The 13235-nt window shown below is 53.8% G+C and overlaps 2 protein-coding genes across 2 annotated transcripts in view; one reads left to right on the top strand and one right to left on the bottom strand.

The window, feature by feature from the left end:
- The window catches only part of CUNH1orf159 (chromosome unknown C1orf159 homolog), a 32100-nt gene extending 29607 nt beyond the window's left edge, over positions 1–2493 (bottom strand). The window contains exon 1 of the mRNA XM_055305954.1: positions 2328–2493. The gene's annotated coding sequence lies outside the window, so the exon portion shown is untranslated. The remainder of the gene's footprint in view (positions 1–2327) is intronic.
- Positions 2494–11451: 8958 nt separating this feature from the next.
- TTLL10 (tubulin tyrosine ligase like 10) overlaps positions 11452–13235 on the top strand; it is a 54804-nt gene continuing 53020 nt past the window's right edge. The window contains exon 1 of the mRNA XM_055306579.1: positions 11452–11518. Within this exon, the coding sequence (XP_055162554.1) occupies positions 11481–11518 (38 nt within the window). The 5' untranslated portion in view covers positions 11452–11480. The remainder of the gene's footprint in view (positions 11519–13235) is intronic.

Below are 13235 nucleotides of genomic sequence, written 5' to 3'. Positions count from 1 at the left end.
TGCTCTAACCCTGGCACAGCTGTTGAGGGACATATGTGGATGTAAGCAGGCTCAGGACCCTCAGCACACCTGATGTCCCTGTCCACGCCCATCTGCAGGAACATCTGCACAGCACAGGGAGCAGGTGAAGGTTGTTAGCTCTTTCCAAACAGCCTAATGCTGGGGGAGGCTCAATTTTCAGCGAATTGATCGCCTGCAATTAGAAGGAGGCCTTAATTGCCATGTTTACAGCTCCAACCCGGTCCTCAACAGGCCCATTTCCCTAGGCTGTGGGGTGCATGGTGGACATCTGAGGCCCAGCAGGAAGCCCAGCTGGATGCCCCAGGCTTCCCTACCCCAGCCTTGCCTTTCAGCTGTGTAAGGGGAGGCCCTGCTGGGACATTCACTGCTCAGGGACCACCAGCAGGCCTGGCACCTGCAGCAGGAACCCAGCACACAGCCCCCCAGGACCCTAGGGCTACAAGGATGCAGTGTGAATACCTGGCACCTGGCAAAGCACAAAAAGCGGCCTTGAGTCAGCCACAAGGCTGAGTGGGGATGGGGCCTGGAGGATGCTGGCTTCATGGACACGGTGCCTGCCAGGCTGAGCCCTGGGTCCCAAATGCTCCTTGCTCACAGCTAGCTGAAAGCCAAAGAGCATTTCAACCTTTGCTGGAATGTCCTCAGAACTCCAAAGAACCAGCCTTACAGGGAAGCCAATACTCTTTGTTATTAGCAAATCTCTGTAGCACCTGTCCCACTTGGTGGACTATTGAGGTCACGCTACCTTCAGGGCTCGGCCACCCCCTAGCTGGGGCCTGGGCACGTTGCAGGAAATTGCCCTGGTGACCTCAATCCTGCAGGGCCACCTGCTGTGGGGCTGAAAGGGGACCCCTTCCTCCCTTTGGGCTGAGGTAGCTTTACCCTTGAGCAGTGGGATCCTGTGGCTTGCTCAGATCAGCCGCTTTCCCAGGGAGGCACGTTCTCAGGCCGGCCTGCAGGTGGCGCCCCTGTCTGATGGGCGGCCAGCCCGGACACTGGCCCAGGTGGTTCTGCTGTGCTGGCGACAATCCAGACCCTTTCTCAGGGAGGTGCTGGCTTCTCAGACCTGAATGTTGGTCCCGCCACACTGAAGCACGTCGGAGTGATCCTGAGGTTGGCGCTGAGACAGCCCCTTCCCAGCAGAGAGGACGGGAGCCTTCCTTAACCCTCTCACACTCCGTACCTCCAGGCAAATCATGGGACCCCCCAAGTTCCCCAAACCTTCGCCAGCACCTCAGAGGAGACCTGGCGAACTGGGGGCTATCACACCTCCCCCTGCACTGAGCACCTCTGCGCTCTCATTTTCTTTTTCTTTCCTTTTTTTTTTTTAATATTTATTCATGAGAAAGAAGCAGAGATATAAAGGGAGAAGCAGGCTCCTTGCAGGGAGCCCAATGCCGGTATATATACAAAGAAAGATCTGCCATAAAGAATTTGTGCCCAACTGTGGAGGCCGAGAAGTCCCGAGATCTGCACTTGTCAAGGTGGAGACCCAGAAAGCTGAAGTTTTAGCTCAGGCCAAGTGTAGAGAAGGAGAGGACAGACATCCCTGTTTGAAGGCCATCAGGTGGGAGAGATGGCCTCCTGGTGGGGGAAGGTTGGCCTTTGTGTTCTATTCAGCCTCTCCATGAATTAGATGGGCCCACCTTCACGGACAGGACTCTCCAATTCACACACTAATCTCATCCAAATCACCGTCACAGAAACACCTGGAATAATGTTTGACCACATAGCTGGGGCCCCTTGTGGCCCAGCCAAGGTGATACAAAATCAGCCCAGACACTGGTTTGCCTTGGAGACTCAGCCAAGTTCAAGATGCCGCAGTGATTTAAGTGAAAAACAGATGGAATGGCTACAGACATGGAGCTGTTCTTATGGAAATTAAGTTTAATGCTTGAAAAGACCACGTAAGGACATGTGGCAACATTTCTGTGGAACTAGGTGCTGTCAGACAATAGGTGTTCAGGACTGCAGCGTGCACATTGGTTCCTAGGGTCTCTGGAGAGAAGGCCTGTTCCCATGAGGGTAATGTGTGCTCATGCGTTTGTATGAATTAAGTTAAAGTACTCCCACTTTATATTCTGAACCAACCAGTCACCAGTTCACCAGTAAACACAAGCAAATCCATAAATGGGATGAATGGCTTCCAGGAAAAAACAAAACCAAAACTGAGTGGGCAATGATCCTGATTGGTGGCTGTTGCAACTCCAAGCACCTAAGGCTGGCCACCTGTGATCTGCCTAGGCATCCCACTGTGAGGCACCTGTCCCCCATGCCACCCCTCCCCTGGCCAACTCCGGACTCACCTCAAGGTGGATGCAATGCGACAGAGGTGGGCAGCAGCTCTTTCCAGACCGGCTCTGAAAAGGCCACAGCTTGTCTCAGGGCTCTCTTCAGGACTGCCCGCCCTGGGGGACACCAGCCCTCGTGGGCAGCCCCGTGGGAGCCCCCAGTCACACTCTGACACCCACACCGCAGGGACAGCTGCCCCTGTCTCAGAAAGAGATGACAAATACCTGTCATTTCCACCTACAACAGGTGAGGTCTCTTGTTACGCAGCAAGAAGTCCTATAAATCCTACAGCCTTGGGGATTGCCCTCTGGTATGGATGATGGCTTCCTGTCACCTCAGTTCCCCAGATTTCCCTCTGCCTCTGTTCTGGTCAGTCCCTTTGCTGGCCTCGCCTGATGCAGAGTTGGCTGAGGGGTGAGCTCTTCTTCCGCCCTGGACAGGGAGGCCGGGAATGTGGCGTGCCAACAGGCCTGCATCCCCGCACTCCCTTGGCTGCCCCAGCCCATACACGGCTGCCACCAGATGCTCTGACTTTAGGCCCATTTAATGCTTAACCCTGAGCACAAGCCCCACCCTGGGTAAATATTTATTTGGCAACGGAGGGCTCACAGGACAAAGGCCACAAGAAGCTTCTCAGAGCTGTGGCAGCAGTACGTGAGCAAACTGCCGCAAATGGTGGCCTGGGTGGGGACGGAGGGAGGGTGGGATGGTTCTGGAGGATTTGGGGTTTCATGGGATATGAAGCAGGGGCCATGCCAAGGGGTGCTTGGACACCATGTCCTGTGCAGGATGCGTGGTGGGGTCATGGGCACTGAGGGCGTGTCCTGGAGCAGAGTTCCTGTGTGCTGACGATATGATGGTGGAAACAAAGGGGCCAAGGGGACCCACAGCCCTGGAGCCTCACCGTGTGTGGCTGTGGTCTGCACAGATGCCTGAGGCTGGCTCTTGGGGGAGTACTGCCTCCCCCGCCCCAGAACTCAAGAGTGGTGGTAAGGGTGTAGTAGGCTGTGTGGTCAGAGTCCCTAGGGACCCTGCAGTCCTCTCCTCGGAGGGGCTGTTATCGCAGAGGTGTGTCCTCTGGGAACCCTGGCCATGTGGACTGTGCTCTCCCTGACCCCCTAAGGATCTTGGGGAGGGGCATGCAGTCCAGACCTCATTCCCCTCTGCTGTCTGGGTACCTAGAGGCCTGACTCATCCCTCTGGGGAGCTGGGCCCTCCAGGGACTGAGGAGCCTGGTCCCAGCTGCCGGAAGATCCCCTGGCTCCCAGTGCAAGTACAAAGTTCACAGCCACCTTCCAGTTAGCAAAAGCCCGTTCCAGACCCGAGACCTCTCCCTTAGACACCACGGCACTCACCCCGCAGTCCCGTTTGTGAGAAGGGTGGAACATGGCTGGTGCTGGGGGAGGAGGCAGAGGGCACAGCTGAGGAGGGGCAGGCGAGGCCCCACAGCTCTGGCTCAGAGCCAGGACCCTCAGCCACCCCAGAGTGTTGTCCTGCAGGGTAGTCCTGGGGTCCCCAGGGAGCAGCATTGAGGGAGGCATGGGGCCTGCCCCTCCGGGGGTACCCCAGGACGTGGCCAACCTCCAGAGCTTGGGGCCAATTCTTAGTCCCAGCTCCCAGGCCAGCCTTGGGATGAGCAGCTCGGCCTCCCCGTGGCTCACCGGTCAGGTGACGCAAACCCACATCCTGGCTCCCCTGGGCACCAGCCCTCTGAACTGGTCCCTAGAATTCTAATCAGAAACAAGAGATGAGGTGCTTGCCCGACCTCACAGAAGCTGTCTTAAGCAAACCCTGCCACAGACGGGTAATATTATGACACCAAGCTGTGTCTCTTGAGTGCGTAATAACAAAAAGGGAGAAAAGACAGTGTGGCCTTGAATGGGAAAAGCATAATTGGCTTTTAGCCTATACTTGTATTAATGCATAGGAAAAGTTTATAAGGAAGCACATCAACATGTCAGTGATGTACCTGTGAGATCTGGATCTTCCCTGGTGGTGACTTCCTTCGAACAGTTGTATGTATTTTCCACTGAGTGACTACTTCACCATCAGGGAAAACCCACCCATGTGCTGGTGTGTGCTGTGCGGTGCACACCCAACACGTGCTTGCCTGCAGTGAGGCTCCCAGCTCGGTGTGCTGGGGACCCATCTGTGGCCGGTGACCCACCTCCACCGCCAGGCTCACGCCAAGGGGGCCCCGTCCATACGCGTGGGAATCGCTGGCCACTCTCAGGAGCTGGTGCTGCCTGCCTGGGACCTGCACGTTCCCTCCTGCTGTCTGGCTGAGCTCAGGGGCTGGGCTGGCTCTAAGGAGGACTCGTGTTGAACCTGATCTGTCCTGCTATTTGTCTGGTTCTGGGGGCGGCTCACGGCTGGGAGCAGCTTGTTCCCTTCCTGCTCCCACAGCTGACCACCTTGCTGCTGAAGGCCCGCCCGCAGGTATCCCTGGGGCAGAGGGCAGCAAGCATCGCACTCACCTGCGTGTCCTGGCACCGGAGTGGGTGGTGTGCATCAGGTGCCTTCCTGTTTATTCACCAGAGTCAGGGCTGCATTATTGCCCGTCCAGCCCACGGGCTCCATGAGGTCACGCTTCATCCTGAGGGAAATGCTCCTTCATTGGCTCCCAGTGCATCACAAAGGTCCTGCCCATCTTGGGAAGAGTGGATAGTGGTCAGCTGAGAGCCTTTGGCCTTTCGAGGGCCCAGAAACCCGTCACGCCAAGCATGGCTCCGCCTGGCTGGTTTGGTCCTTGCAGCTGCCCCAGCCTGTGGATTCTCACGGTTCTGACCCTATGGCCAAGCCCAGGCTCCCTGAACTGCAGACAGCCTGGGGCCTGGGCAGACTTTCCAGCCAAATGCTGGACCTGCCCCTCCACCACCTTGCTGACACATGCCCAGGCACACACATGTGCACACACACCGAGGCAGACCCTCTCCGAGGCAGTCCTCCTGGGCCCTGACTGTGTGTCACCACCACATATGCTGGTGGGTGTTGGAGGGCCACCCCCAATGTCCCTGAACGTCGCATGGGCTGAAAGAGCCTCACAATTGGTACTGCCCTCCTCTCCTCTGGAGGTTTGCAAGGTCCCCGCAAGCAGAGGCAATGATCCCAGAGGCACAGGATAGAAAGCTGATGTGGACAGCTGGTCACAAGGTAGAGACTGATGTGAGGGCTGGCTCTGGCACCTGACCCTGCTCCCAGGCCTCAGGGCAGGCCCAGTGCCCTCCCACCCCCACCCCTTGGTGCTTGGTCCTGCACACTCACGATCTCCCTGGCTCCTTGGCCATCTGGGGACTGGTCGGGGTTCCAGCACAACTTCTATCGGACCCTCTCTGGGATGGGCCTGCTGGTCACCCCCATTGTCAGACCTGCTCCCAGGGAAGCATGGTCCCCTGGCCTGTTTGCTCTCCCCACTTACCACTCCTGCCAGCCCTGGGAACATGTCTTTTGCCAACCGCGTACATTGTGGCTTCCCCATCTATTCAGCCCTCAGCCCCAGCCAGTCAGCAAAGGTCCCACTCCTAGTGCCACCTGCCCCCCAAAGTAGCTGTTTCCCCTGCTATACCTGTACCCTAGCCACACCTGCCTTCCCTGGACAGAAGTCTCCCCCCAAAGCCACACCTGTACCCCTAAACTGTACCCACCTGCTTTATCCCCCCCCCACCCAATCCACTGCATCCACCTTCCCTCCAGGGCCATCTCCCTTGCTGAGAACACTTTCTGAGGCCCTCACCCCGGCTTCCTTTTCTTTGCTCCATCTGCATGTTGCCCTGTGATGAAAGCCCCCCATCTCCCAAGACCTGGTCTGTGTCCTTTACTGATTACAGACTTGGTGCCTGGTCAGAGCTCGTGGGTCCCATTCCAGGGGTGGCTGGGGTCCCTTCTGCTCCTCTGTTCTTTGGGTGGTCTTAGTGCTGAAGCATCGTTGGGCTTCCCTAAGGTTTCCTAATTTGATAGCAATGAACACACAGCCTAGGGTGCAACCCATTTGGCTTATGCTTTTTACGTGTTCCTAAGAGTGCTGAGCTGGCACCCAGAGCAGTTTTATTATTTGAATAAACTTTAACTCATAGGCACTTGATGCCTTGGTGTTTCTCAAACACTTGGTGCTCAATATTTTCCCAAGCGTGGCCTGCTGCAGGTGGTTCCCTCGTGAAAAGGAACTATCACAGGAGCTGAGGGTTCTAACTTGTCAGTTCTTCAAATGTCTTAGGTATAGACAGTAAGCTCTTTTTCTGTTGTGTCTTCCCTTGGAAAGGATGGGATTCGTTCCCTGCACGTGATGATTTGTTTTCTGAAATGTTTCTGCTCCCTTTGCTAGAGTCTCTGTCTGAGACCTACACGAACAGATGTCGTTAGAAGCCACACCTTACAACACCTGCCATCACCCACCCACCATGGACCCCACTGATGGTCCCCCATCTTCCAAGGGGACTCATGATGCCCCCAGGGTGTGAGGGAAGGGGCCTTCCCCTGTGCCCACCCCCAGGACCCAGCCTAGGGAATGCAGGCAGCAGAGAGGCCTCCTGATGTGTGGGGAAGCCTGCTGTTCAGACTGTGGTATTTGGAGCCTGCTGTGACTCCTGTGCGCTGCCCCTCCTCCCAAGATGGGGAAAGTCCCCAAGGAGGTCAGGGCAGAGGAAGGTGAGGCCACTGTGCTGACCCATGGGGCGAGGATGCAGGCTTCAGCTTTCAGCACAGAGACCCCCTCTGGAACTAACCCAATGGAGTGGTGTATTAAAAATAACACACCATGACCGAATGAGTTTCATCACAGAAATCCAAGGCTGGTTTGATATATTAACACAAGGAGAGAAGTGTGATCAGCTCAAGTGATGCAGTAAAATTTCTTAATAAATCTTACAACCAACCCATTTGTGATTTTAAAGATACCTCTTAGCAAAGTGGTCCACACGCTGAAACCTCGAAGCTGACATCACAGGACCTGTAGAAGGCTCCAACCCATTCTCTTTAAGACCTGGGTCAGGTCAGGGTGCCCCATGGCCCGGCACAGCCTCACATGATCCTGAAGACCTTCTCCATAGGGTGAGGAAAAATCAGCGAGGGGCATGGCATCTGGATATGAGAAGAGACAAAAAACTGATGTTATTTGCAGAAGATCTGGATCATCCATCTAGAAAAGCCAAGAGAATTGATGGGTAAACTATTAGAACAAGAGCCCAATGAGAGCGCTGGATGAAAAACTAACCTACAAAAGCCAGTAGCATTACCTTGAAGACATTATGTTGAGTGAAATTGGCTGTCACAAAAAGGCAAACACTGTGTGGCTTCACTTACATGAGAAAACTGGACTGGTCAAGTCATACAGAGAGTGGATGGTGGCATGCAGGTTGGGGCGGGCATGAATGTTCATGGGACAGAGTTGGCTCGGGAACGCGGAAAGTTCTGGACATGGACATGGGGATGGCTGCACAGCGGTATGAATGTGCTTCATGCCCCTGAGATGTGTATCCAGAAAGATTTAACATGGTAAATTTTATGTGAAGTATATTTTATCACAATAAAAAGGTCAATATTATAGTAAAGAATAGTAAAGATGCCAGACATAAAAGATCACATGTTGTGTGATTCCATTACTATGAAATATCCAGAATAGGCAAATCCATAGAACAAGAAAGCATATTAGTGGTTTTAGTGGCTGGGAGGTTGAGGAGTGAGTGCTTATGGGTGTGGGGCTTCCCTTGGGGCGATGAAAATGTGCTGGAACTAGGCAGAGGTGGTGGTTGCACAACATGTGAACATGCTAAGTGCCACTGCAACATATACTTTAAAATGGTTACTTTCAGGGCTGTGTGGCTGGCGCGTCAGGAGAGCATCCAACTCTTGATATCGGGGTTGTGAACTCAAGACCTACTTTGGGTGTGGGGCTTAGGTTTTTGTTTCTGTTTTTTTGTTGTTTTTTTTTCAAAGGTTACTTTTACATTATGTAAAATTCACTTTTTTTTAAGGCAGGTTCCATGCCCAGTGTGGAGACCAATGTGGGGCCTGAATTCACAATCCAGAAACCAACACTCAAGCTGAAATTAAGAGTCAGTGACTTAACTGACTAAGCCACCCCGGCGCCCCTCACCTCATTTCTAACAAGGAAAAAAAATCAATAGTGTTCTATATACCACCATTAACCAGTTGGGAAAAAATAAAGAATTCACAAGAGCAAGAAAAATGATAAAGTACCTGGGAGCTAACTGAAGCCAGAGTATACAGAGCATCTGTGGAGAGAATGGGAAGCCTCGATGGATGCCCTTGGACACCAGTCTGAGTCCACAAGACGTGCTCTGCGCTTGTGGATGAGGCTTGAGCGTTAGACAAGTACCACTTCTCCCTCATGGACTGCAAAGCCCATGCTGTCCTGTTCAAAATTACAGGTGGAGATTTTTCAGGAACTAGATAAATTTACTCTTAAAATCTGTGAGAGAAAAAGGTATGAATAACTAAGTAAACATCAAAAAAAGAAGGAAGAGGGACACCTGGGTGACTCAGCGGTTGGGTGTCTACCTTTGGCTCAGGTTGCGATTCTGGAGTCCTGGGATCGAGTCCCACACTGGGCTCCCTGCATGGAGCCTGCTTCTCCCTCTGCCTATCTCTCTCTGTCTCTCATTAATAAATAAATAAAATCTTTAAAAAATGAAGAAGAGGGAAGAGGAGAGCCAGCTCTTGCAGGTGTTAGGGGCACATGGCAAAGTGACAGTTTTATAAACCAGGTGCTCTGGGCAAAGCGAGACACAGACAGAGGAGCCACAGAGCCCAGGGACGAATGTGCCATGACCTTATCTGGACAAATCAGCGGGATGGGGTCACTGTATGGGGCACAAGAGAGCTGGATCCCTCATAGCTTGTGCAAGGCAGGCTGGAGAGCTCGCTGGTGCCTGGCATCCTAGGAGGCACAGGGAGCGAGACCCAAAGCAAAACCTCAAATGTACAAACCATCAGGCAAAGAATGGATGCATTTGATTGTATCAAAGTCAGGGATTCCTGACCAACGGACAGGACGGAACCTGAGTTCGTTGAAATGAGCAAATCCACTGGGGCTATCGTCTAGAATATACCAGGAATTTTGCAATGTAGCAGGAAAAGGCTAGAAATCCCACCCCAAAAAAAAAAGTGAGAAAAGGAGCGATGTCTACGAATGAGCATGTTTCCAGAGGAGGGCCCAAGCCCGAAGGCCTCATGTGGGGACATGGTCGGCACATGAGCAGTCAGATATGCAAGGTGGATCACAAGAAGGCATGTCAGGCTGCCCAGCACAGGCACCAGCATGTGGGCAGGTGTGCATGTGGGCAGGTGTGCTCAGGGCAGCTGGCAGGGAGAGAGGAGCCGGTGGGACCTGTAGGCCTCCCCGCAGCATGTGGGCAGGCAGTCCCCCAGAGAGCAACACACATGCTAGGAGCATTTTGGAAGCTCAGGCCACTCCATGCATCTTGAAACTTGACACAGGGTGAACAAACCAGGGCGGAGAAGTGTCAGGCAGCTAGGTGCACTCAGGGCTGACGGTGCCCGCACTCAAAGCAACCGTGGTCTGTGGGGAGGGAGCTGCGGTGGGTATACGACCTGCTCCCCAGCTCACAGTGAGGAGGACTAGGGCCCTCCATCCAAGGAGCCCCGGCCACCTGCAGCCTGAGCCCATGCCCTGACACTATACCCCTTGCCTGTTGAGGGTCACAGCTTGTGGCCCTGCTGGAGCTCACTGTGTCCCCTGTTCCTTTTTTTTTTTTTTAAGATTTATTTATTTACTTATTCATGATAGACATAGAGAGAGAGAGAGAGGCAGAGACACAGGAGGAGGGAGAAGCAGGCTCCATGCTGGGAGCCCGATGCGTGACTTGATCCCAGGACTCCAGGATCGTGCCCTGGGCCAAAGGCAGGCACTAAACCACTGAGCCACCCAGGGATCCCCATGTCCCCTGTTCCTTATGCCTTGGCATCCACTGTATAAGAGGGTGGGCCCCAAAGGAAGCCTCTACCCCCCCATGAGTGTTCCTGAGGGTTATTCCCAGCTTAGGCCTGGCGCGGTGTCCTCCTGCTCAGACAGAGGGCCTGTAGCTGCCCTGAACCACCTAGCTAGTGAGCTAGTGAGCCTTCTGCTGTCCCTGAGAGAGCCTGGGGGCATTCAGGGATCACACGATGCTTTAGGAAGAGGCTGGGGAGCCAGCGCCTCCTGATCCACCTGCCCAGGACCCTTGGGTCTGGGCTCTCAGCTCGGCCCCACCTCGAGCTGCTGGACAAGCTCAGTTCCCTACAACACCCAACACACAGCGATTCCCAGGGCCCCCAGCCCGTGACCTGCACAGCAGGATGGAGTTGGACCACCTGGACCCTGGTCCTCTGCACTGGATGATGTTGCCTCCTCCCATGTGGCGGTGATGCCTGTCCCAGAGCTGGAGAAACTTAAGGTCTTTTCAGGGCAAACTGTTTTCAGGCTGTGTTTCCTGGTGCCCCGTATAATGGCTACTCTGGGCAGGCCGGCCGGGCCATCCCCTGCCCCCCCTCCAACCCCCGCCATCATCCACAGGCCCACAAGAGCTCCTCATGGCCTCTGTCTCATCCAGCCACAGGATTGCAGGTCCAAGCCTTGGATAAGTACAGAACTAGTGTCCAGGAGAAGGGAAAGCAGGGTCTGTGGGTCGCAGGGGTAGGAGGCTCTTGAGAGAAATCACCATCCTGGGTGTGGGGTTACATGCCAGGAGAGGTAGGGGGCCACGGGGTGGGGAGTGGTCACCTAGCCGGCTTTCTACCCAAAGTGTCAGGAAGGGTTTGCGCCCACACCCTGGAGCCAGCGCCCACAGGACCTGAGAGGCCTGCCCCCCACTTCACTGCAGGAGGAGGTGAGACCTGGCTTGCAGCCCAGCGGGATGGCCAGCAAGTCCCCCAGTCCCTGTGACTGCTCTCTTTCTCTGTTCTTTTCTCTCTTTTTCCCCAAAGCAGGTTTCCTTGTGATTGAGGTATTTACTTTTAAGGGAAAGCCGCTTGGCATTCCTATGTAGACAGACACTATATACAACCCTGGTTTTCCCTCAGCAGAAGTTAAAAATTATTCAACGCAAAATTCCTGGGCTGTGTTGCAGAGGCCGGTTGTACCAGGCAAAGGTTTCCACCGCATTCCGCCCAGCCAGGCCATGATAAGGCAGCCCGGGGAGCTGCGCCTGCCGATGCTGCACTGCCACCCTGCCATCCTCACAGAGACCAGGTAGGACCCGAGGCTTCCGGGAAAGCGCCAGTGTGAAGTTTGTCCTGTGGGGTCTGTAGTGACCTCATCACGTGTGATCAGAGCTGGCCTGAAAGCCCTGCCAACTCTGCAGTTCTTCTCTCTGAGCCGTGGTCCAGCCCACAGTCTCTGGATGTCCTGGTGTTGCCAGTGGCACCATGACCAGGGGGAGGCCCCCAGCCCCTGGGGGAGAGTGGGGGTCTTTGGCAGGTGCTGCTTCTGCTGAAGGGGTCGTATAAAAAGCTAGCAGTATTTCTATTTGTTGCAGGATGGGGAGGAATTATGCCCAAGGCACACCTTTGGGAGTGTTGGAAGCTATCTGGGAAAGCAGGAGGGGGCCAATGGGCCTGTGCTGGCCAGGGAGGCAGCCTGAGGTTCCACAGCACGGTGACCTGTTGGAAATCCAGCCCCACTGCCTGCCCGAAAAGGCCACGAGGTGACCTACAGGCCTCCCGGCAGAATGGGGGTCCTGAACCTCTGTGATGAATGTGGGTGTTTGAGCATTCTCTGGGGAAGGATGTTGTTAAGTCCCTAAAATGTTCACTTATGACCCCATCACCTCTGAAGATGTCAGCCAGGACCCTGGGGGCTCAAGAAGGGAGGGAGCAAGACAGAGATCCTTCACATTTCCTAGACACGACAATGGCCTGAAAGCGCTCTCAAGGAAACCAAGTTTATTCCATTTCAAAAGACACTTGCATACTGTGCCCTACCCTAAAGGTATGGAGTTCATGATTGGCTGCAGTAGGGCCAGCTTCCTCCATCAAAGTTGAAATTGAACCCTGCCGAGATTTGGAGCCTGTGGTGTCATGGTAATGTGGGGACACAAAAGAAACAAGATGTGGCCTAAAACACAGGACAGCTCCACAGTGGGGTTAGGCCTTGAGTGGTCACGTGGCAAAAGGGTCAGAATGTGGTGGCAACCATGCCTGCCCAAGAAGGTGGACTCAGGGTGAGGATGCTAGACTATGTGTGACCTTATCATAGAAAACGGACTTGTCCCTACCATCTATCAAGAGGAGGTGGAGAGTGTGATAGTATTCGTAGGAGGCAGATAAGTTTTAGCTAGCTTTATTTGCAAGTCCTTCCACAGTCTTCATCGGCCAGAGGGGATACCAACTGAGTTTTTATTTCATTTTTTATCAAAGTTATATTTGTATGTAGTATGAGTCAGACATTCCTATAAGGCTTGGACCAACACAGCCTCCCAGTCACCACCCCTCCATGCCATCCTCAAAGACAACCACTTCCTTATTCCAGACAATTCTTGTGTTATTTACCTGCATCTGTGTAGCAACATGATCAAACACCAGCTTCTTGCTTTAGTTTTAGATATTATCTACTGAATTCATTCTATGGAAGACAGCATTTCCTTCGTCCACTTCTCTTTGCTCCCCCACACACCTGCATCCTCTCTATTTTCAATGGAATTATGTTATAATTTTAGTTAGCTCTGTATTCAGGGATTAGTTTGTATCCCCCCCCCCCCCCGGCCTACGGCATGCATGGTAATTGTTCCAACACACATGCGTGTTGTTTTCCCTGGAGTTAATCATCACCTTTCTTTTTTCGTGCTTGCTGAGTTTTCTCTGAACTCATTACTAATTCATCCTCAGATTCTTGCTGTGGCTTAAATTCAAACACATGGGGTATTTCTGAGGAGGTACCTGCAGGAGCTTTTGCCCTGCCCCAGTCCTGG

Source organism: Nyctereutes procyonoides, unplaced genomic scaffold, assembly GCF_905146905.1.
Source record: "Nyctereutes procyonoides isolate TBG_1078 unplaced genomic scaffold, NYPRO_anot_genome, whole genome shotgun sequence".
NCBI classification, from domain to species: Eukaryota; Metazoa; Chordata; class Mammalia; order Carnivora; family Canidae; genus Nyctereutes; species Nyctereutes procyonoides.
The sequence above is the reverse complement of the archived record's forward strand: the minus strand, read 5'-3'. Positions and strand labels throughout refer to the sequence as shown.